Source organism: Tetrapisispora phaffii, chromosome 1, assembly GCF_000236905.1.
Source record: "Tetrapisispora phaffii CBS 4417 chromosome 1, complete genome".
In the NCBI taxonomy this organism is placed as follows: Eukaryota; Fungi; Ascomycota; class Saccharomycetes; order Saccharomycetales; family Saccharomycetaceae; genus Tetrapisispora; species Tetrapisispora phaffii.
In genome coordinates, this window is record NC_016520.1 from 908,250 (window position 1) to 933,202 (window position 24,953).

The 24,953-nt window shown below is 30.0% G+C and overlaps 8 protein-coding genes and 2 non-coding genes across 10 annotated transcripts; 7 read left to right on the forward strand and 3 right to left on the reverse strand.

Annotated features, from left to right (window-relative positions):
- The first annotated feature begins 675 nt into the window (after positions 1–675).
- TPHA0Atrna11L lies at positions 676–758 on the forward strand. The gene has a single exon. It is a non-coding gene; the product is annotated as a tRNA-Leu (tRNA).
- A 390-nt stretch (positions 759–1,148) lies between these two features.
- On the reverse strand, positions 1,149–2,153 carry TPHA0A04060 (opsin family protein; the record flags this gene model as incomplete). Its single annotated transcript, XM_003683868.1, has 1 exon — positions 1,149–2,153. The coding sequence occupies one exon, from the start codon at positions 2,151–2,153 to the stop codon at positions 1,149–1,151; it is 1,005 nt and encodes a 334-aa protein (XP_003683916.1).
- Positions 2,154–5,268: 3,115 nt separating this feature from the next.
- TPHA0A04070 (uncharacterized protein) lies at positions 5,269–6,807 on the forward strand (the record flags this gene model as incomplete). The annotated part of the gene is made up of 1 exon (XM_003683869.1): positions 5,269–6,807. One exon carries the CDS (start codon positions 5,269–5,271, stop codon positions 6,805–6,807), a length of 1,539 nt encoding a protein of 512 aa, XP_003683917.1.
- A 289-nt stretch (positions 6,808–7,096) lies between these two features.
- Positions 7,097–8,473, reverse strand: SES1 (serine--tRNA ligase SES1; the record flags this gene model as incomplete). Its single annotated transcript, XM_003683870.1, has 1 exon — positions 7,097–8,473. One exon carries the CDS (start codon positions 8,471–8,473, stop codon positions 7,097–7,099), a length of 1,377 nt encoding a protein of 458 aa, XP_003683918.1.
- Positions 8,474–10,023: 1,550 nt separating this feature from the next.
- TPHA0Atrna12V lies at positions 10,024–10,097 on the forward strand. Its single transcript has one exon. It is a non-coding gene; the product is annotated as a tRNA-Val (tRNA).
- An 885-nt stretch (positions 10,098–10,982) lies between these two features.
- Positions 10,983–12,704, forward strand: TCM62 (Tcm62p; the record flags this gene model as incomplete). Its single annotated transcript, XM_003683871.1, has 1 exon — positions 10,983–12,704. The coding sequence occupies one exon, from the start codon at positions 10,983–10,985 to the stop codon at positions 12,702–12,704; it is 1,722 nt and encodes a 573-aa protein (XP_003683919.1).
- Positions 12,705–13,130: 426 nt separating this feature from the next.
- Positions 13,131–14,360, forward strand: TPHA0A04110 (lysophospholipid acyltransferase family protein; the record flags this gene model as incomplete). The annotated part of the gene is made up of 1 exon (XM_003683872.1): positions 13,131–14,360. One exon carries the CDS (start codon positions 13,131–13,133, stop codon positions 14,358–14,360), a length of 1,230 nt encoding a protein of 409 aa, XP_003683920.1.
- Positions 14,361–14,500: 140 nt separating this feature from the next.
- On the reverse strand, positions 14,501–15,445 carry FIG1 (Fig1p; the record flags this gene model as incomplete). Its single annotated transcript, XM_003683873.1, has 1 exon — positions 14,501–15,445. The coding sequence occupies one exon, from the start codon at positions 15,443–15,445 to the stop codon at positions 14,501–14,503; it is 945 nt and encodes a 314-aa protein (XP_003683921.1).
- Positions 15,446–17,162: 1,717 nt separating this feature from the next.
- On the forward strand, positions 17,163–20,459 carry KCS1 (inositol polyphosphate kinase KCS1; the record flags this gene model as incomplete). Its single annotated transcript, XM_003683874.1, has 1 exon — positions 17,163–20,459. One exon carries the CDS (start codon positions 17,163–17,165, stop codon positions 20,457–20,459), a length of 3,297 nt encoding a protein of 1,098 aa, XP_003683922.1.
- Positions 20,460–21,562: 1,103 nt separating this feature from the next.
- DAD1 (Dad1p) lies at positions 21,563–21,913 on the forward strand (the record flags this gene model as incomplete). The annotated part of the gene is made up of 1 exon (XM_003683875.1): positions 21,563–21,913. One exon carries the CDS (start codon positions 21,563–21,565, stop codon positions 21,911–21,913), a length of 351 nt encoding a protein of 116 aa, XP_003683923.1.
- Positions 21,914–24,953: the final 3,040 nt, after the last annotated feature.

Here is a 24,953-nt window from a genome sequence, read left to right on the forward strand (position 1 = left end):
TGGGTGTTAGGATTAATCTTATCGATAAACCCTTACAAGAATTTGTTGGAAACGACACTGGAAGTATAGCTGAATATAAGATACCACATATTACCTCTTTAAGAGATTATTGTAGTAAACCTGAAACAGTAGTACCTGCGAGAATGTAATAGCAGAATTTCTAATTGTCAGAATTATTGTAGTGTATGTGACAGAACTAAGTGTTTATGACACTTTGAGTCCAGAACTAATAGATCACTTACTAATGGAAAGAAGGTCTAGAACAATCTTCCAAGTGGTAGGTGAAAATTTCTCACTACAATGTAAATGGCTACGCGATAAACACAGATGTACAATACAGCACTAAAGATCTTAGGAGGATGAATGAACATGTGTACGTGTTCATTCAACTGTCAGTTCAACTCATATATAAGGAGGGCTTCTAACTCTATATAGAATAGTTTAAATACACTAATAAAGGACCAATCGATTATTTAACTATAAAGAAGATGGACTATACTAGAGCAACTGAAGTGGCTAATGACACTAACTTAGATGTTGGAACTACCCAACATAAGCTTGTTACTCCACACAAGTTTGCGACTATAATTCCTACATAGGAAATATTACTAATTGTTATATCGTAATCTAACTGTTGATGAGCTTATATCACAACACACACAGAGCAGCTAAATTGGAGGGTTGGCCGAGTGGTCTAAGGCGGCAGACTTAAGATCTGTTGGACGGTGTCCGCGCGAGTTCGAACCTCGCATCCTTCAAAGTTTTTTTTGATATTCAAATATATTGAATATGCGACTGACTGCATTTGACTGACATCATATGTCCTTGTCATTAGTTTAATGACACAATTAAAGTTAATCTAAGTTATTAATACCGATTACGATTATTCTTAAGAGATCAAAGTAGTTTAATGAAAGTAGTTTTAATGAAAAAAAAGAATTGATATTATATTGTATTAATAATTAAGTATGAATGTAAATAGTAATTATAAAAAGTATTAATAATTAAGGATTTATTATAGGATAATGGAATATTACGTCAATGATACACGTATCACCTTAATAAAGAATTTTTTAACAGCCATTATAAGTATGTCGAAGTTTGTGATCTTTTAAAAGATATTATTTAAATAAAAGAAAAATCTATATTTAGTCTTCAGAATGCTTCTTTGACTTCTTAGATTTCTTTGACTTCTTAGACTTTTTAGCTGGAGTGGCAACGGCTGGAGAACCAACAGCTGGAGAAGTGACAGCTGGAGAACTAACAGCAGTTTCACCGGAGTTTCTAGCAGATGCAATACCACCCAAAGATTTTTCAGTGTCAAAACCGTGATGAGCTTCTGCGTTTAATCCGAATCTGTCTAGACCGAAGTTAGAGGCAACAAAAACGAAAATGAATGGTAAAACACCTAAAACTAAAACATCTAGAACACCGTAAAAGACAGTGGTACCATCTGGTTGAATAGTATTACCACCGTCACTGATACCAAAAACGATTGGGTAGATGAACCATAGGAACATGAAAACACCGTAGTAGATGTTGAAGAATGTATAGACATCAGAACCCAAGTTTCTAGCTAAGTTTCTGGTAGTGGTCAATAAAGAGATAGAACAAACTAGAGCACCAGCAATACCGAAAACAAAGTAACCCCATTTATAGGTGGATTTAACTAAAGAACCAATCAAGAAACAAACAGAGAAGACAACACTCATGGAAACATTGAACGCAGTTTGGAATTTTGGAGTGTTACCCAATAAAGAAGCTTGAATAATTGGCCATGGGAAAGCTAAGAACCAACCAACATATCTAGCGTAGAAAATTTGTCTGTAACCTGGATGTTCAAGTTGAGTGGAAGTCTTAACATGGTTGAATTCAGCCTTGATTGGAGCCCAACCTAAATTAGAAGCCATTGTGAAGTAAACTAAAGCCATGAATAAATTTGGGGCAATACCAGTGTAGTAAAATAATCTGTCATTAGCTGGTTTTCTGAACATTAAACCAACTAATAAGATGGTGAAGAAAATGAAAATACAGAAAGCAGAGAACAACCAATCAGAACCTCTCTCAGTGATGTGGAAGTCAGCACCAATTGGCTTGTTAATTTCGATAGCAGCATTACCAGCTCTCTTGGCTAATTCAGAGAATGATGACATGATACTATATTTCAATGGTTTTTAATAGATCGAATATATTGAATATATTTCCTATGTCTTTAATTTTTCTTTTAATGAGAGGTAAAATATAAAAGCCTTAAAAAAAAAGAATAGTTGAGGACTACGTAAAAGAAAATAAATTAGCTTGCTTATATACCTTTTCAAAGCTACAAGTATTATGACCCTTAAGATAAACAGCAATTTTGAGATTATATTTTTTTTTTGAGAAATAAAACCTCCATTATTACTTATTCAGTTTAGATGTGTTGTTCAATTATATTTACTGAATATTTGAAAACTCATGTATAACTAATATTCAGTCGTGGGAAAAAACCAATCAACGACTGTGACAATTGAGATTAATTCAAAAAATAAGTAATCAAAATTAGAACAACCTTTCTATTGTACGTCTCTGTTACCGAATAAGCTATAAACTAACTATCTCTCTGGATTGGGTTATTACCTCTATCAAATTGAGTTAATATAAAGAAAACAGGCATAACAGCCTGCAATTTACAATATTCATTAAGTTTTCAGTACGAACAATAATTACCTTTAGCAGTAATTGTTATCCAATTCACTTATACTGTGGTTAAATATTAGCCACTTCAATCCAAGTGAGTTAATTTATTTCGAAATACCTCATTAAGTTTCCTAAATTGATTAGAAAGGTTTTAAATTTCGACTTTGACACTTTTATTTTCCAAGGAATTTAAGTAAATTGAAACTTCCAATTTTTTCATTGTGTGACCAGGCAAATTAAAACAGGGTAGTCAGAAACACTCTGAGAGTGTTCGTTATTCCTTTTTTTTGTTTGTTTGTTCCAGGAAATTGTAATTAAATCTGTCATTATAATTTTCGAAACTATCAAACAAGCTACATTACAACTTCAACAACAATATTGCATGAGAAATTATTATGTATATTTTGTTTAGTTCCTTCTCGGAATCGTGCGCGGAAATACAGTACTCCAAGAACACCTTCTATTACGTTTTTACTAAAGGTTTTCAGTGTAATTTCTATTCTATGTCGACCTTTTTCAGTAACAATTCGTTTTAATTATATTTGTTTTTTTAACTCCGAGAAGTGAATAAGTGCTGTGTGGAAGAAAAAGAAAAGAAGCACCGTACTAACTGATTGGTTATATGTCAATTTGTTTCAGAACAAAAAAAACCTCATCGCTATTGATACACGGTTGCAAGAGTTCATTTAATTATCAACCGAATAAACACCAACAGACAGAGAGTCACATACATGACATCTTTATTCTGCGTCAGTTTATTTGAATTTACCTTTTATTTTGGTTAACTAAGATATCTTGAGCATGCAATTCTTAGAATTGACATTTCATTGGTTTTAATTAACAATGTTTGTAATGAGAATTTTATGCAAGCAAGAAGAGACACAAAGAGAGAGAAAATGATATTCTTCTGAGAAATGTGGTACTAGAAACAGTCGTTTTTTTCTTGTTTGTTCTATTTCCAAAGGAAAACAACTCAAAAAAAAAATTGTTAGAAAAATACTCCGTGGTGCATCATTAATGGTCATTGTAATCATTTATTTACATATATATATGGGCAATTTATCGATGTGTCCAATTACAATCAGTACCGAATTTCCAAGTTAGTGGCGGAAATGGAAATGGAGTGATTAAAAGAGAAATAAAATAAGGATGGAAAATAGATGAGTTGCAACAATCATTAAACAGTTATCGATTGAGCGAGAATTGATGGGACTTACGTAACTGTTAAAAACTGTCGAGTTTACTTGTTTCTTAATGTATGTATTTAAAGTGAAGTGTAAAGCAAAGTGAAGTAACTGACTTCCTATAGGCGAGATTCATCCGGCGTAAAAGTAACAACGGTTGTATTTCATTTAATGCGGTTGGTTACCGAAAACGAGTAGGATGTCCTCAAAAGAATAACTTTACCATGTAAACAAATATAGTAATTTATGCTAGATAGATGTATATACAATGTTTGTCTCCGTTTAGAATATTACATTGTATAGATACAAGTATCTTTCTCCATCTGATTAATGATAGGGGATGGAAGGGGGTGATGGAACAGAAGATAACTTATTTTGAGAACGAGGAATCAGACCTTTTCATCGTTTTATTTTTTACAACCATCGTCTCGGACTACTAACATATGGGAACTCGGATTTTTAAGAAATATCGAAAATCTATGGATACAATCTTGGTTGTATAATAATTTTACAAACAATATTGTTTAAATTCACTCAAAACCTAACTCACCTGATCAGTTCTTTTCTTTTTCGCTCCTTTCTCTGGTATGATATGTCTTTAAGTCACGAAGCACACTTAGGACACTTTATGAATGGGATGCCCATCAATTATCAATAACTTCTGGACAAAAGTAATAGACCAGAAAATTTATAGTATCCATTGTAAATGCCTGGAAAATAATATAACTTCTTGACCTTTCATATCAAATTATATATCTAAGGACATTGCATGACTGAATCATGCGATTGTTGCTTCGTTAGAGCGTCAGATACATATTTATTCGCATGCATACACGTACGTGGACAAACACACATACATATATATGTGTGCATTTTTGTAAGCTGTCTCAGCGAAGTATTAAAATATCATAGCCCTTTATTAAGTTACAGAGCGGTTAAACGTCGATTCCTGTTAATGTTATCAAAATATCTGAGTGTTGCTAATATAAACTTAAATATAAATCCATGTATGTCTGCAGCAAGACATGCAGTCACATTTCTATATTTTAATAGAATCAGAAATATCTATAACTCAATTTTTAGATCTACTATAGACTAGATTAAATAATGAAAATGATCTTACCAAATATACTACAATAATTTAAAATGTCATTCTATTTACGAAGTTTCCTTAAATTTTTCTGTTACTGAAATTTTTCGTAGTCCGTCTCAGAAATTGGATTTGTGTCACAATGCATGTATAAGATACATATTTATTCATTAAAGTAAAAGTATCATAAACCATTAAATATTTTGACTGTTTATTACCTATATTTCTGCTATCACACCAGACATAGTAAGAATCCTGAGGAATTTAAATTAGCTTTCAATAAAAACCTGCAAAACATATATATATAGCTATTTTAATATGAAAGAAAAAAATAGGCATAAAAAAAATTACGAACTGAATAAACAATCCCTAAAGGTTTGGTTTCATCATATTTTTTATAGAGAAGAATACGATGATAGATTTTATAACGATATAAACATTACAATCGACTCCCAATATGATTATTCTAGCCTATTACCATTTTATAAAAATAAAAATACAGATAATGAGTTATATTCAAGTGATGTGAAATCTTCAAAATTTAAACAATTTAAGTATAAACTAAAGGTTAAGTTAGTTCCTAAATCTAATAGTGAAGTCAACCATTCTTTTTTCAGTGATAAAGAAGAAAATTCTATTAATATCGAAAATTCTATTAATAAATCAAGTATGTTATTTAATAAGTATAAAATCACTGAGAGTGAAATTTCAAATTTACTAGAAAGAACGAGCAAGGATCATAATTGCCCATTTGAAGATAACATAGATCCAACTTTGTCCCTACCTTTCCAAAATATTTCTTATCAAGAAATGTGCACAGCTTTAAAAAACAATTTAGATATTACACTAGACTCTTTCAAATCAAGTTCTATAACTTCTCAAACTAAAATTACTATAGAGTCTAATACTAATTCTGATGGAAATAAAGAAAATAATGTAGACGATGAGCTTGTTAAAAATTCTATAGAAATTGATGATAATTGTGAAGTTAAGAGTGAAAATACAAATAATGTATATTTAAAATATATGCAAGACAATATTTCTAATGAATACAATTATGGAGCAGACGAAGTTCTCGATTCTGATTCAATAAAAGAGGATTCTTCAGAATATTCATCATCATTAGAAGAATTATCTGATTTAGAAATTTCAAATTCTTCAAATAACAATTCCGACTCATTTAACGAATCAAAGGAAAAAATACTTACTATCCCAACCTTCAAATTACCAGATGATAAAGATGATAGTATTAGAACTTCTAATGTTACAAAGACCAAAAGCTCTTTAGAAGAATTATTCGAGGAACCTGCTGTGTCAACAAATAGAAAGAGCCGATCATGTCTTTCGAAACGCGAGAGTAAATTCAGTTCAATAAGATCGAATGAATATTGTAATCCCAGGACATTTGACATTACTGAATTGTCAGTGGTTAATTTTGATAATATAAACGGTAAGCATATTGACATGACAGAGAAGTTCAAAAAAAGAAAATGTAATAAAAATATTGCATTAGATGAAAAAAACTTGTCAGTAAAATTCAATAACAATTCATTGTTATTTCAATATAGCAGATCAACAAGAAATAACAAATCAAAATTTAAGCCCTATACAAGTTATTCACTCCCTCAATTAAGATCAGGAAATTCTGGGCAAGTCAAATCAATTCTTAAAAATAAAGTAAATAATGTTGAAGAAGAAGAAGCAAGAAGAGTAGTTAATTGTGATAAAGTCAATTTTGAATCCTTTTTAAAATATTTGGATCATTTTGAATCTCAAAGATACCTTTCTGAAGATACTTTAAGCAAAATAAGAGAAAAACAAATACATAATTATTATTCAAAAAAAAGTGTATTATGAATTTGGTGCCAAAACTAGAAAAGAGAAATTTCTATTGCATACTACTTTTTTTAAATATTTTTATATATGCAAATGAAAGAAACAAAGTCCTTAATAGCACCTTTAATTACATTTAAAGAGACGGTTGTGATAAATTATTAAATCATTTGAAAAAGCAGTTCCGTATTAATATTAAGTTCTTTTATCTGAGATATAAAAAAGGTATTAAAACAACAATTCTAATATATAATTATATATTAGAAAGAAATTTATTGATATATAAATTAATAGAAAATTACATAAATGTAGTTTATTTCTTCTTGTTAGAGGTTGAGTTTTTTGGTAATTCTTTAACGAATGGTAAGAATTCTGGTTCACCTGGAATGTACTTTCTCAAGACTTCAGGAATGACCAAACCATCTTCAGTTTGGTAATTTTCTAAAACACAACATAAAGCTCTTTGAGTAGCAGCTAAAGTGGAATTCAAACAATGAACGTATTTCTTTTCCCTTTCACTCATCTTCTTGATACCACATCTGATTTCTAAGTTTCTAGATTGGTAATCGGTACAGTTGGAACAAGAAACTAATTCCTTATACTCCTTTTGGTATGGGAACCAAGCTTCTAAATCGTATTTCTTGGCAGCAGCATTATTTAATTCACCAGAAACAATACCAACAACACGGTATGGTAATTTTAAAGATTGGTAAAATTCTTCGGAAGCATCAATCATTTTATCGAATTCTTCCCAAGACTTTTCTGGTTCAGTTATAACGAATTGTTCAATCTTTTCAAAAGCATGGACTCTGAAAACACCCCAAGCATCTTTACCGTGAGAGCCAGCTTCTCTTCTAAAACAAGAAGAATAACCAACATAGCGGATTGGTAATTGTTCTTGTGGCTTTTCGAACCATTCACCACTGTGGTAGGCTGAAATTGGTTGTTCAGAAGTGGCAATTAAGTATTTTTCATCATCACCATCAATGACTTTGTATAGTTCTTCGTCAAATTGAGATAATTGTGCAGTTTTAGCCATGACTTCTTTGTTCATCATAACTGGAGCTTGTAATGGAATGTATCCCTTCTGAGCCAAAAAGTTTAGACCATAGTTAATCAAGGCTTGATTCAAGAAAACACCATAATTTCTAAAGAAGTAACCTCTGTGACCAGAAATTTTGACACCGCGTTCTGGATCATAACCATCTAATCTTAATAAAACTTCGTGGTGGGACAAAGCTGCTGGCTTACCAGTAACAGAAGCTACTGGACCAACATCTTCTAAACCTTCGGGTTTCCAAGTACGAACTAATTCATTGTTTTCTTCATCATTAGAAATAACGACACTTGGATGAACGATGTTACCAATTTGGTTAACCTTGTTTCTCAAAGCTTTGTCTTCTTCTTGTTCTTTTTCTGTTAGGTTCTTTTTTTCTTCAGTAATTTGGTCTTTCTCAGCTAATAATTCAGTAGCATCTTCCTTATTTTTAAATTTCAAACCAATGTCCTTTTGTAACTTGTTTAATTTTTTATTCAACTCGTCTAAATCGAATCTAGTCTTGACCCAGTCCTTATAGTCAGCGATAATTTCATCTACTAACTCGACGTTGGCATGTCTGGCCTTTTGAGATTCCCTAATTAATTCTGGATTACCACCTTTCTCGACAATAAATTGGTTGATATCTAACATATTGAAATAAGTTGATCGAAGTCAATGGTCTTGATTTAGTATTTTCGTAAAATATAAATAACAAGTAGCAAAGCTTTCTTTGACAACAAATAGAAATCACAATCACAATTACAATTACAATTACAATTACAATTACAATTACAATTACAATTACAATTACAATTACAATTACAATTAAATTTAATAACTAGATGAAATTATTAATAGACTTTTTTTAAAATATATAGATAGTATGAAGTTAGATGATTTGGAATAGTATTGGATTAGAACTTCAAGTTCTATATGTTTCTTTGGTTCATTACTTTTTTCGAGATGATAGTAAAATAATTTTTCTTCATAATTTAATTTGAAATTTCGTTGTGTTCATTTCGAGATTTGAAAGAATTCTGAAAAGCGGCGAAATTAGAATCGTAACGATATACGATGTGCTAATGATAAACCTAGCTCATCGCAGAATACAATAACAAGTTGTTTAAATCGATCTATAACTGAAAAGTAAATAGTAGTATAAAATTTACCTAATTTTATATCAATAAAGATTCTTAGCTTCCAATTAATGATATGAGAAGATTGCTTGTTCGTTCAAGACAAACTCTCTTCTCTTGTTCCATACTAACCCATCGAGATGTATGGAACACCGCCCTCTAACGAGATTTCTTTATCGAGTACAAGTCATACGTTCTAGCAAATCATATTCTATTTTTCCCTTTACCAAGGAAGACATTTTGGCGGAGTACTAGTTACATATAGCAATGAATGTATACTAAGTTCATTGTGAGAATTGGTATTTAATCATGTCATGCGAGATAATATATGTGAACAATTAATATGTTATCTACAACTACGCAGATCTGTAATTATATACACACTATTGATCTTATTTTCCTAATAATTAAATTTTGAAACCTGTTGAGAAGGCGCAAAATATGTCATCGAATTATGCATAATGCTTTCTAATAGTCCTTTCTTCAGCATCCCAATGCATGTGGGATTACAATTTGGACAGAAAGATATCAATATACTGAACAACTATGATCGCAACACTTATTATACCGGTGCTTAAAAATAGAGACTCGAAATGATAGCTTTGCTTATTGTTGGAAATGTAACTGGTCGTATAAGTGACTATACGATACCAGATATTACCTCTTTAGGAGACTATTGTTGCAAACCTGAAACAATGTGCCTGCAAGAATGTAATAGCAGAATTCCTAATGCATAAATAGTACTGTAGAACCATCAGCCTGCCGTACGTGTTCAACTCGACGACGTCGTCTCGTTGGACAGAACGGTAGATTGAAATATTATGTATATATAAACCCCGGTAATCAATAGCTAATAATTCATTGATCCAGGCCCAGGAGACCAGAGAGATTAATCTGATTATATAGTATATAATCTAACAACTTTTAATATATTAAAGCAATGAATTCATCTATTGAGCATTATGGTATCTAACGGGTCCATATTATCTACTAATAGGGTTCTATTTCCCAAAAAACTCTAGATCAACTAAATCTCCAATACCAGTTAATATTATTACTGTCACAGGTCCAATGGTCCAGTGGTTTACGACGTCGCCTTTACACGGCGAAGATCCCGAGTTCGAACCTCGGTTGGATCATATTCTGTGTTTTTTGGCACTCTCAAAAAGGAAGAACCACTAACGTAGTTAGTACAAGAAATATACTTGGAATTAAGATTTCAATATTAGGATATGTCAATAAGTTAACTAGAATGTTACTACGCAATACTACCATGTGTACCGAATTATTCTTGAAGGTAGTGTGGTCCTTGATATCAATTATTTTTTTCAATAATTTTGCGTAGTATAACTCTTTATCAATCTATAAAGAGCTTATTTAATTTACAGATTGAGACAGCTTGCATTTCATAAAATATTAAAAAATACAAAATAAACTACACTACAGTATAGGACAAACACAATAATATAGTTTCCCACGTCTGAATAACACAATTAACATCAATTTAAACAGGTAAAACATGTAAACAGGTAAACTGATGTTTAATCATTAATATTACTTCTTAAATTAGTTTAGACAAAAACACAAACCACCAAAAGTAACACAAAATGTTACTGTATTATCAATGAATGTCAATATCGTAATCACTTTTGTATGATCAGAAAAAGATGAAGTTCATCAAATCCCCAGCATTTTGTTCTAACTTGTAGCTTACCATTGCAATTGAAATTTCATAAAATATTGGGAATTGGAGATGAGCATTCGGGTAAATTCAACCATAATTGATATTCACTTTTCATAATACTACTTGAGGTACAACAATTAGAATCATTGAATAATGAATTATCGAGGTCTCAAATGATTGCCCATATCTTAATAAAAACTATTTACCTATCGATTGAATTTTGTCTTAATCTTGTTTAGTATATATTTTGTATCATAATTTGGGTAGCTTGAAATTTTGCTTTCCAGTCGGAACTATCAGGTACAGAATACTGTTACTCCTTCACTGTAAGAGATCATCAATGCACTCAATTAGGGTTTCAAATAATATTTATCAATCCTTAAATGTATTCTCTCGTACATTAAAAACTTTACACACTCCTGTTTATAAAATAAACACATTACCGACAAGAGAAATATTGCTTCAAAAAATTATTGATTTAGATAATATTTTATGCCAAAGTTCACATAATAAATTTTTATTATATCAATGGAAATATAGAAATACACCACAATTGATTACATCTGATGATTATTTAATATCACAGAAGGTAGTAAAAGATTATATTGAGTCTTTACAACAAGATGATGCAAATAGCAAGGGACTTCAGAGACACAAAGAATCTAAGTTGGGAAAAATAGGTATCCAATTATTTCTCGAATGCCATAATAACAATGTCACACAATTGAGCACTTCACTAGCTACGGGGATCATGAAAATCTATAATAAAAATCCTAGTAAAAGCACTTTAGAAGGTATTAAGTTAGCTTTCGATTTACTAAGAAATTTTCTCAATGAAAATAAAATCCAAATCAATGATAAGGAAGAGGTTAATGCAGTTGTGAAGAAACAATTGAATGATAATGAAAAAGATATACAAATAGTAAATAAAGTTTTGGAATCCATAGATTACAATTTGTTTTCTGATGATATTGTGAGATTTGTTCGAGGGAACACGTTTCTAGACAATCTTGAAGTTACTAAAGGCTGGAAATTTTGTGACGGTATAATTGCTTCTAATGAACCTTATTTGAGATCTCTGGATATACCAAAAAAAAAATTAGTTTCCATAGACTCTGATCTATTAGTCTTAATGGTTGACGGAAAATTGACCGAGGCCAACAAGATATTACCTTCTATTAAATACGCTACGAGGTCTAATAAGTCATTAGTTTTGATTATAGATGGCGAAGTTAAAGGAGATGCGCTGGCCGCCATTTCAATGAATAATAACAAAAATAAACGAAATAATAACGTAAGCAGGACTATTATTTTAAAATACAATCCTGCTTCATTCAATGGCATTAGCTTACAAGAAAATCATTCATTGATTAACTACTTGAAGTTACCATTGGGTGTCTCAAGCATCTATTCACCGAACTTCAGTGAATTTGCCCCAAGTAAAGTAAGTGCAGATAATTTTTTTGGTTCCCTTAACTCAATAAAAGCTACTACTGGAGAAGCATTCTTATATAGTGATTCTAGCTGGGATATGACATCTGATCCAGATATGCAATTTATAAGGAAAACAGTCACTGTTCATGTAGGGGCATCCAGCAAAGTTGAAATTGACCAAAGAATAGGTAAATTAGACAATCTTGTAAATAATATACTTTGCAACGGTTTGGCAGAAGGATTTTTACCAAGTTATGGAACCTCATTGATAAAATGCATTCCTCTAATCAGTAAGCTAGAGTCATCAATAGACGACACTGATGTAAAATTAGGTATTAATGCTGTAATGGATGCTTTGCAATTATCTATGATTTCATCATTAAAAAATTTATCAGGACATAAATTGATTCAAGTGACAAATAATATAACAGAAACAGCATATAATAGTTCATTTGAACAAGCAAAAATCGGTAATACAGATGAATTTATCGATTTAGTGAAATTGGGAATATTAGAACCATGGAATAAAGTTGATACGACATTACAAAATACCTTAAAGTTTATAAATGCTATGACTAGTTTTAACATAGTTGTTTCAAAAGTCTTTGAAAAACCAAAAAAAGAGTAATAATATATCACCACCTCATTATAGCACTAAAGATTTGTCAAGAAATTATCATGTAAATACTAAAGATTAATAAATAAATTTTCAGTTTTATTTAAATCCAGAGGAATATTCCTAATCTCATATTCTGTATATAGTACTTGAAGTAGAAAAGTAGATAAATAAAAATTTAACACTGTCTTATGACTTGGTACTTAACGACCGTATATCTAATTCTAAAAGTATCGCTATTATACATTATGCGCCTTGCTACGTAATCTTAAAAACCAAATATTCTATTATCAAACGAAACTTATATATAAGGAATGTTTGAATGGAACTAGAACGAAGTTAAATACTAGAGATTTAAGGTGAAGTGTTGAGAGGGAAGATATAACGAAGCAAGGATAAATTAAAAGTGCAGTTACCAAATTTTAATTGTTTTAAAATATGGCTTATAAAAAGACTAGAAGGAATATCAAACAATTCCTTATTACAATCTTGGCAGGATTGAATTTTGTTCAAGGGATGTTATTGACAACGTTTATTCAAGTTACCACCAGAAACGTCTTGAAAGAACCTTCTATTCAATTACAAAATGCTACAAATTTTACAAAAAAGCTGTTTATATTAACGTTAGTTACGCTATTACAGATCGTAGCTCCTTCATCGGTGAGAATCACATATGATAATAAATCTATCCCAAAAGATACTTTTAGGATAGATTTAAAATCAACTAGAATAATATCAAGTCTGAAACCGAATTCTGTTATTATTAGTAACCATCAGATTTATACTGATTGGGTTTTCTTGTGGTGGTTGACATATACTTCAAATCTATCTGGCAATATATACATCATTCTGAAAAATTCATTACAGTCGATTCCACTATTGGGATATGGAATGACAAATTATAAATTCATCTTCCTAGAAAGAGATTGGAAAACAGATAAACTTACTTTACATAATATGTTGGGCATGTTGCAAGCCGAGTCTAAAGGACAAGGATATTTAGCTGGTAACGCCCCGAATGTTAATCTTGAGACTGGGGAAGAACATTGGACTTTCAATCAGAACAATAACCATCAATCTACTAATAATAAAAAATGGCCATATTGTCTAATTTTATTTCCAGAAGGCACTAATCTGAGTTCGAACACTAGAAAGAAAAGTAAGGAATATGCATTGAAAATAAATAGACCATACTATAAGAATGTGTTATTACCTAGAGTCACTGGGCTTAGATATTCTCTTCAAACATTACGCGAATCAGTGGATGTGTTGTATGATGTCACCATAGGGTATTCTGGTGTTAAAAAGCATGAGTATGGTGAACTTATTTATAGATTACCAAAGATCTTTTTCGAAGGAAAAATGCCCAAATTAGTTGATATTCACATCAGAGCGTTTAAGATTGAAGAAATTCCAGTTGATAATGAAAACAAATTTACAGATTGGTTATTAAACGTATGGAAAGAAAAAGATGAATTAATGGAATATTATTATGATAATGGATCATTCTTAAAAAATAATATCGAAGAGTCTTCTTCTGTAGTTACTGGTCCATTCAAACTTAAAACGTGGGAGTATCTCAACAGTATTATCTTTCCATCTCTACTTTCACTCACAATAATTTTTGTCATTAGACACATCCTTAAAGGATTATATAATTTATTTTGATGACATTTATTTATTTTAACTCTGAGATAATAAATGAACAACAATACATCATCATGATAGAGATGAGTTATAAATTATATTTTTTGATGGTTTTAGAAGTTATTTATTAATAGTATTTTTTATGAACTTTTCTAAATAAATTACTTATTATTTGAATTAATTGTTGAGGATTCTGACATATATTTGTTGTAATACTTGTCATTAAATGGATTATTCTTATTGTTCATCTCCTCAATTTCTTGACTCATTGATTTGCGATCTCTAATGTATAATGCCCACAATATTATACAATCCAATAGTAAAAATACGAAACTACACCATGACATTGCACTGGTTTTTTTTCCATTCTCAACTTTTATTATATTGAAACTTGAATCTGGTATTAAGTCACGAGACGATTCAATAGCTACATGGCTCCAAATCGTACCAAACCCCCAGACTAATACTAAAACAGCACTCCAAATCAATAATAGTTTATTGATTTGCGTTTTCAACGGTAATTCAAAGGGAATAGTAACGTACATTATTAATAAAAACATTAAACATACTAGTACTATTGTTGCAATCAGAATATATGGATGAATAATAGAATTTGAAGTAACATTGGCTATTTTTAATATATTTAAGGTGTTTGAAACGTCACTTGATAATGAAGAGTTCGAGCTAGTTCCCGATTTGATTAAATTAATTGCGAAATCATCATATATTGTAGTTTCTGAAAAATTATGTTTAGGATAACAGATTGTATGACCATTTATACTAACATCAGAAGTTATATTAGAAAATTGTGCAGAACTTAGACTATTCAAATATTGATCTGGTAGGTTTGTTAAACATATGTTTAAATATCCAACTTTTACAGTAATATCTTCCATACCATCATAGGAAAAGTTCTCTTTCAATGTGCTGTAAAATTCAGACTCATCATTAAATTGGTATTTTATTAAAAAGATTGATAAGTAACTACTACTGCAACAACCAACTAAGAGAAAGACAGTCAGAAAAATAGTTATTATATTTAGTAAAAGAGCCATAATCCTTGGCATTCTTTTGAAAAGACTGAAACTTATACCGATTGGAAACATTTTTTAATTTTTCTTAGTATATATGTATATTTTGGTGTTATATTCAATTGGGTTGCGTATATTGGTTTATGTGGTTACAAGATATTTACAATAACATGATAAGCACCTCAAAAACATCAGGTTGATCAAGATTTGACTCTCTTATATAAAATTTATTAAATTTGATAAAGGTGGTTAATGATTCTACACTGAAACAATAACATAACGACTGCCAAACTTCTATATAAGAATATTGTCGATATAGTATTTGTTATGGTCATGGTTACCTATTTGAATATCTGTACGTTTATATAAATATCCAAATACCAAATGCGTTTTGTTAAAGTTTCAGATTTGTGTGAGAGTTAGCCGCCGAACGCGCAAATGGCACGGGGAAAATTGATACAGCCAATATTACCAATGAAGGATAAGTAAATAATTTATATAAGGTCCATAAAACAAGCCTTAAGTTAAACTATTTAAAATGTTACTGTTACTCTGAGCAGGGATAGTATTTTTAGATGTTTTGCTTTTTAACGAACATGCAACCTTTTTAACTATTGTCGTCTAAATATTAGATTCGGTTTTCATAAATATATTCCTAAAACTCTAGAAAATATACACAATATAGATAATAGGTTCCCTCTCACTACGAAAGAGGTCATGTACTTCTTTAGCAAATAATAAAATTGTTCAAATAACATCCATGACGAGTCGCTGAGACTCTGCATATCCATAACTCAATTACATTTCCGAAACATTACATATATTTTTTCTCTAGAGCTGGCAATTACATGACATGATATTTACTAATATATATAATTCAAAGTAGAATAAGAACTGTATAAACAAGCTATTTATTTAACATCTTTTTTCAAATATCGTTTTATTAGCTTCTTCCACGAGTGCTTGGAAAACGTTTCCTTTCAAATATTGTTTACATGATGAATATAACATCTGTAATATTCCAAAATATTCAATGATATATACATATCCTCTGCATATCAGCACTATTATAAGATATGTGCCACAACGATATTATTATTGATCTTGGAAAATAACCTATTCGTTTGTATTATTTTAAACCAAAGGGACTCATTCACCGATGTTATCTAAAATTTGTTTTTTTAAGCCTTATATGGTGTTGCATTGAAAATTAATTGCGGTAAAAGCCCACAATCAATTTAACACTTTTTGAATCACCGAACGGTTGGTTATCTTCTAATATATTCATTCGCCTTTACAGAACAAAGCAAAAAAACCAAATAATGGAATTATAAAAATTAAAAAATTAAAAGATGTGCTATCAAGTATACTTAAAAGTTGATCAAATGTATAAAGGTAAAGTAAGTTAGTTAACAAGAGTAGTTTTTTATTATTTTCGAATACACGGCATATATACAAGGGTATATCGTTTCGTATATCTAACACCAGGTCAAAACAAGGTAAAATATCTATTACTTATATTTTAATATTCTTTGCTTTGCTTATTAATTTTTTTTGCATATTATTTTAATCTCATAGGATTACAATAGTAAGTACCAATCAGATATTAAACAAGTATAGCATATATCTTTGCATTTAAGTATACACATATAGGATATTTTTGATAGATTTAAAACATATACAAAAATAACCATTCAAATATTGTTCATGTCTATTGTCGTTAATCAGTAATAGCGAATAAAAAGTATAAACAAGAAATTAATATATAGTCAGGGAAGAAAACGAATAAGGTATGGAGAATAGAAGTCAGACGGCTGGTAATAATAAAAAGGATAAGAATAATAGTAATGTAATTGCGGAAAGTTTCCATTTAGGTCCTTCTACTGAAATAGTCAAAAGAAACGACAACAATTTCAATATGCATTTATACCCATCTACTCCAAACTTCAGATCCAATTCAGTTTCGAAAGATATCAGAAAAAACAATTCTTCGAATTTTTTGAAAGGTAGGAAGGCAAGTACATATTTGAGAATTTTTACAGAAGACCAAAATAGTAACCAAGATGAAACAATATCGGATAATCAAGGTGACATTTACAACAATAGTGATTGTAGTAATAATTCCAATATATCAGTTACTGGGAATATCCTACGGCTTGCAAATCGAAAATCGGTTACAAATATTGGAACAAATTCAGATAATAATAAACCGTTTTCATTACCCAAAACTATTGAATTCAGTAATATGGACAAATCATTTGATTCTGTTACGGAATCACTTTCGCATATTGACAAGCTACGTATCACTACTAAGTCAAATGACATCGGTAGTCATAAAATCAAACCAGTCGATTCTAATGGTCTAGACGACAGTTGTAACACTATATTTGACAGTAATAGAAACACTGCAGCTAAAATACCATTAACCCCAATATCGTCGGCAACATATTATCCACATAAGTTACAGGATGGAGAAGAGGAAGAAGATGAGGATTTTATCGGAAATATTAATGAAGAACAACATATAGTCGCAGTTGATAAAAATAGCATATTAAATAAAGATAAAATTCAAACCAAGAATGAAGATGATAAGGATATTTTCAAGGTCATATCTGAAGATCCTAAAGAACTTCAGATAAAGACATATAATGAAACTGATAGTAAAATTGTTGATTCTAATGACAAAATTAACAAGTCTAACACTGGCAGTGATGTTTATGTAAATAAAGGCGATAAAGATGAAGATGAAGATGGCCATGAATATCCATTGGCTGTTGAATTACAACCATTTACTCAAACAGTTGGTGGACATACTGCTATCTTTAGATTTTCGAAAAGAGCAGTGTGTAAGGCACTAGTAAACAGAGAAAATAAGTGGTATGAAACAATTGAATTAAGACATAAAGATTTACTGGCTTTTATGCCTCGGTATATTGGCGTATTAAACGTCAGACAGCATTTCAGATCCAGAGAAGATTTTTTAAGAGAAGTCTCTAGAACTAAAGTTACAAAAAAAGGGAAAAAAATGGAGAAGGAAAAAAAGTTTGAAAACTTAGTAAATTCTGTTTCAAGCAACAGTGTAGCAGCGTCAAAGGGTGAAGATATCAGAACAGCATTGTCTGGAACACATGTACCTTCAAATGTCACTAATCAAATGCAGCTAAGCAAAACAATGTCCGATATTTCTGAGAACGCAGAAAGATTAGAAATGAAATTTAAAAAACAGAAGGAACATAAGAAACAGAGTAAAATATGTCAACCAAATATGTGGCCTGAAGTTTTATTAGATGATAACAAGCATATAATTCCAGAATCATTATGGGACAGATATGCCAACTTCCCAAACCCTGCATTAAATCATAAACACCATTATCCATATTCTAGACCAGCGGATTATGACGCCTATATAGCTGATAGCTCTAATTCAACCAATCAACTCGCTAAAACAGACCCTATAGACGACGATATGAGTAAACAATCTTTACAGAAGAAAGTATCCCATAAGGCTTCAACCAGTTATGAATCAAACGAAGTGAGATTCAGTTGTGACTCAGGTTCTACTTCGGTTAATACAAAATTACAAGAGTTAGTACTGAAAGAAGTCTTTGCACCTAAACAGTTGAGGAGAAATAAAAGTCAGCCTAATGTAATGCACAACATGACATCAGATATATCATCAGCAGCCTTGAAATTAACTGATGAATCTACAACCAGTGTACCTAGAGACACTGATCAAGCTTGTAATATAAATCAGAATTCAGTTTCAGCTCTTGGTGACCAACGAACAGGAGTAAAGGAAACTTTATCTAACACTTCAAATGCAGATGTTGAGTTTAGTAACAATAGCCCGTTACTTAATAAAGTTGATCAAAGTTGCATTTCGACTAATGTTGGATCTCCACATTCAGTTATGGATTTAGAACAGTTATATAAAAAGGAAACTGCAAGAGTTAATTTCAAAAACGAAAAGAATGCATCGATAAAACTAGCACTATTAACGTCACATGATTCTCATGAAAATGTTTCAGTGGTTAATAAGGACAAGATTACATTGTCTACTTTAACTGATAAAGCAAATGACAGTGACATTAGTGACCCGAACATCTCAGCTACTTTGGTGATACAGGAAAATACTGAGCATAAAGTTAGTAATGACTGCTTAGGGAGCAAGTCTAAATACAACAGTATGATAGATGAAACCGAAAATATTTCATTCGAAGAAAATTCGGGTACAATTGTTTCTAAATTTATATTATTAGAAGATTTAACAAGAAATATGAAGAAGCCATGTGCGCTAGACTTGAAGATGGGAACTAGACAATATGGTGTGGATGCAACTATTTCAAAGCAGCTGTCTCAAACTAAAAAGTGTTTAAATACTACATCACGTAAATTAGGTGTGCGTATTTGTGGCTTAAAAATCTGGGATAAAGATTATTACATTTGTAGAGATAAATATTTTGGAAGAAGAGTGAAAATAGGATGGCAATTTGCTAGAACTATCGCTAGATTTTTCTACAATGGTTCTCAAAATTCTAGTATCTTAATGCAAATTCCCAACATCATCTCACAATTAGATGAATTATTAGTTGTTTTAAAGAAGCTAGTTGGATATAGATTATACGGAGCTTCAATATTATTGTTATACGATGGTGTTCAAAAAGATTTAATTAAAAATAAATGTAAAGTTAAATTGATAGATTTTGCAAGAGGTGTAACTAAAGATGATATTGACGAAGGATTGGAAAAATTTTGCATTCCACCAAGATCACCTGGAACAGAGGATCGTGGGTTCATTAGAGGTGTCAAAAGTTTAAAATTTTACTTAAATTTGATCTGGAATTACCTAACAAATGATGCTCAAATGGTCTTTGGAGAGGAAGAATTGTATAATCACGTTTTTAACAACCCTGATCCAGTATTGAGGGAACGATATTTTAGTAATTGGGATTGGTTAGATGATTTTGATAAAGAAAATGAGAATGAAGCTAACGATTCCTCCAGTGCATTAAGACAAACATGGAGAAAATATGAATTGATTTTCGATGTTGAACCAATATATGATGACGACGAAAACGTTAGTGATTGATATTATAAATATTTATAGACCACATTTCTCAACTTAAATAGATGTATAAATGTGAATAAATACATGTATAATGATTGAAATGAAATTATTAATATGTAAATGCTAAGGCGTTACACGATGGTGATAATGCCTGGCAAAACCAATAGTTCTCTTGTGCCAAGAATAAAAATGGAAAATAATAAATATGAAATGTGTGGATAACAGTAGTGCCAATGAACACCTAGATACTATTGTATAGCTCAAAAGCGGAACTTAAGTCGTCCAAGTAAGCCATTATTCTACCAGATTAATGAGACTATAAAAATGTAGAAAATTTATTTAGACAGCCAATGATACTGGATAAAGTTATTGACCTTTTTGGAATAGAACTAAAAAGAAATTATAGTTAAAACGATATTTAAAGAGTATTTTCAAAAATCAGGTTATTCTTTAGTAAGTTGTTTAATTATAATAATTGCCTACTATTTATATGTCAAAATCATGTAGATTTTGACACCTTTTTCAATAGAAAAATTTTAAAGCTTTTTTCCAAGTTTAAAACCGATAAAGTGCAGCCGGGGTAATAATTCTGTATAATATAAGTGTTTTTATATAGAGAGTTAATTTTTACTGAAAGAAGAATGTGTTATTTACAAAAATTGTATATTATAATAACATTGTCAAGATCGGACTATTCAGGTTTATAGCATTGATCATTTCAATAACATAGATCAATTTAAAAAATTATGAGGGCATCGTTAGAAAACTACGATTTCAAATATATACATTATTCTTGTATGGGATAATGTAGCATAAACATATTCATATCTGTAGAATTGTTATCTTTGTTTACCCGACTGTTTTGTTATGCGCGTAAAGTTGTTTTCAAATAAGCGAATACGAATTGACTGAAAAAAGAAAACAAAGATATTAAATTACATTTGAGTAAATATGCAAAATGGTAATACAAATAAGTTGATTCAAATGTTCTTTTGAAGTATTATATATGAATCTAAATGTAGAGTTGAATTATAACAAATTAATATATATATAGTTTAAATGGGTCTTTACAAAACTGAGAGAATTTGAGTTATATATCTGTCCGCTAAATAATAGATCAAGAGATGTCTACCGAAGCTAAAGGAAGTAATGATTCTATTGATAGTGGAATCAACACAAGTAATAATTTGTTTATTGACAGAGCTGAAGAGTATAATGATGAATTGTTTGTTGAGAAGAGAGATATATTGTTACAAGATATAACAAACACGATGGACTCAATACTTAATAGTTTAAACGGTTTAAATATATCATTAGAAAGTTCAATTTCGTTAGGTAGTCAATTTGAGTCTGTATGTGAGCTTTGGAAATCTTTCTATAACAATAATAACAATAACAGTAATGATAATAGCACTGACGATAATAAGAAAAGTAATAACAGTACCAACTCAGATGTTGGTACTGATGCTGATTGAAGGAACCAACAAATTAACTAGTAAATTTGAGACTGTATAATTATAATTAGGGAAATCACAATTAGGAATCTATAAGTTTAATGTGTGGTTTTTATTTTGACTTTTTGGGAAGCAAAATAAAACATGAGGGATCTATCGGCATTTGAAGAATCTATACAATACCAATTCTATGATAAGTGCAATTTATTTGCAAAGGTACGAACAGACACCCACACAATCAAAGAATATTATTAATATTTTTTTTTTTGTTTTTGTTTTTGTTTTATTTTTTTCATTATTTGTTTTAGGTTATTTAATAATGAAAGTTTTTCAAAAGAAGAGATCTAAAGAAATCATAATACATTGAAAATATTAACTTACTCCGAAACCTTAATTTTAGTGGCCTCAGCTTTCCGTTTAACCAACTCAATTTATAACTTAATTACTTAATTAATAACTTAGAGCAAGAATCTTTAGCACACATACAACTATTCGGACAAAGCGCACTAGATACATATATAAATATATACATATACGTATATGTATATATTTACATATTATAATTATATCTGTATATCAGGGTGTTAATATTAATGAGTTAGATTGAACTCCGATTAAATTAGAACCTTAACAGAAACGTACGGTATTGTATTTATGTAAGTAATAACATCAGATCTGTGCACTAATTGACGATTGAGGACGATTGTAGTACATTGATTGTGTATATCCGAATTTAACTAAATACCTCTCTCCTTCGTCCTCCGTCTTTACGTACTCTTATCTATTCACGAAATATTTATGTTTCATGAGAGTTGAAGATACATAGGTATGCATTTAAGAAATAAAAATAAGGAAGGAAGATCAGAAAAAGGGAAACGGCTTTGTAATAATCGACTAAAACCCATTCATCTCTGTCTTTGTCACAATAACCTCAATTAGGTAGTTGTTTCTAAACAGTTTAAGTTATTTACTCAGAAAATTATTTGTCAATTGATTAGATTAGACTTAGAGAAACGGAATTCTGTTTGCCGGTTTTAAACAATTGGGTCAAAATCAATTAACATCATTGCACCATCGCACTCCATCGCACCATTATTTTAAATTTAACCTAATAAAACATTAGTATAACGTGATGAGAAACAACATTACCGGTAAGAATCCCGAACTTTATATATGTTGAAATAGCAAAATATAATACATACCAGATGTGTGTACATAAATCCCTGTATATAAAATTAGATTATTTCTTAATCTTTTAAATTGTTAAATTAATGAAAACAGAGAAAAACAGTAACTATTTCGTAATGTATATTCGCATCTTTATTACTAATTATAGTGCATACTATACATATACACATAGATATCCATCAATAGAAAATGATGCTAGCTTATATAAACCACTTATAATATTAATATTCTTTGATCTATATATATATATATATGTATTCTAGTCTTCTTTCATTTTTTTCAATTTTAATTTCCTCTGGCGCTATTATTTAATGTATGTTCTGTTTTATCTTTGTTACTTTCTTAATTGGTTTTGTCCCTTACATATACATCATCGAAAATTATTAATGAAAATAATTATAAAAGTAATACGATTTTAAAGTGATAAATGGTTGAATGATCATGTTACTATTACAATATTTTAATTGATGTGCTGTATTTATTGTTGTTTGTTTTTTTCTGTTAAAGTAAGTATTGAGAATTAAGAAGTTTCCTTGTTTTTAATTGTGATTTTTGGGCCGTTCATTGTATCTGGGCTATTGTTACTATATTATGATAGTTTAAAATCAAGATGGATCAGAGAGATATGTATGGATTTATATATACTTATCGCACTGTTTTATTATTACAATTGTTTGTTAATTGGCAGTATCGAAAATGATAGGAAGAATAAGTTTTTTTACTGAGTTAAAAATGGAAAAAAGAACATGAAAGATGGTTTAAAGAGGGGAATTACGATGTTTTTATGATGTATATTTATATTTCAGTAGCATTTGATTTTGGTTGGATTAGTTTTCATATCTTAGGATAACCTATTTGTTATTAGTTTATATGCATAATCCCATGAACTATTTATTTTTCTTTGAATTCCTGTTTTCCCTTTTTTCCCGTATTTTTCTGATCTATTTGAGTAACGATATTTTGTCATTGACATTTGTTTTATTACAATTACACTTACAATTGTAATGTTTGTTTTTGAACTATCGAAGTAGCACGGAAATTCTACTATCCTAACACCCATACCCCCCACTACCTTTAGTCAGTGCTACTGAATCAAAAAATAAATCTAAAGACAAACTGATTTCATGTGTGATTGCTTGGGTTTGAATTAGATTTGCGCTAAAATATTTTACTTTTAAAATAAAAAGGATTCTGTCTGGAACATTGAGTTGTATTTTAAATAATACTCTCGTTGTTCTGTTTTTTATTTATAAAAAAGAACATGGAATCAATTGAAATGTCTAATTTATTGTTAACCTCTGTGCGATTCACATATTAATCTATATTTTCTATGATTCTCAAACAGATTTGTTAGTTATAGAAAATTATTCCTCCATTTTTTATATATATAAAATACATGCAAGTGTATATTGAGTTTCTTTTTTGATTGGATATTTTACTTCTCAGTTTTTTATTGTAATTTTCATTAATAAAATAGAAAGAAAAAGTTAAAATCCATTTATTGAAGGCTTATTTTGAACAATTAAGGAAATTTCTACAGAACATAAAACATATAACATATAAATGCTTGCAAATTAAGATATTGAGATATAAGATGTCTTTGATTCCATTGTCGATTTTCATATCAAACGCTTTAGATTTTCAAATTATCTTTTCTATATAATTTTTCATTTTCAATTGCGATTGGAATTATTTTGAGGTTTTATGTTAAATTTTAAATTAATATGAACTTGGAAGAATGAGGTTAATGAATGAAAAATCATTGTTTATTGACCAGTGGAACGTTATTGACATATATATATTCACTATTTTTTTAGGGTGTTCTTTTTGATCTGGTTTGTTTTCATGTATACATGATTATAATCATGTATAA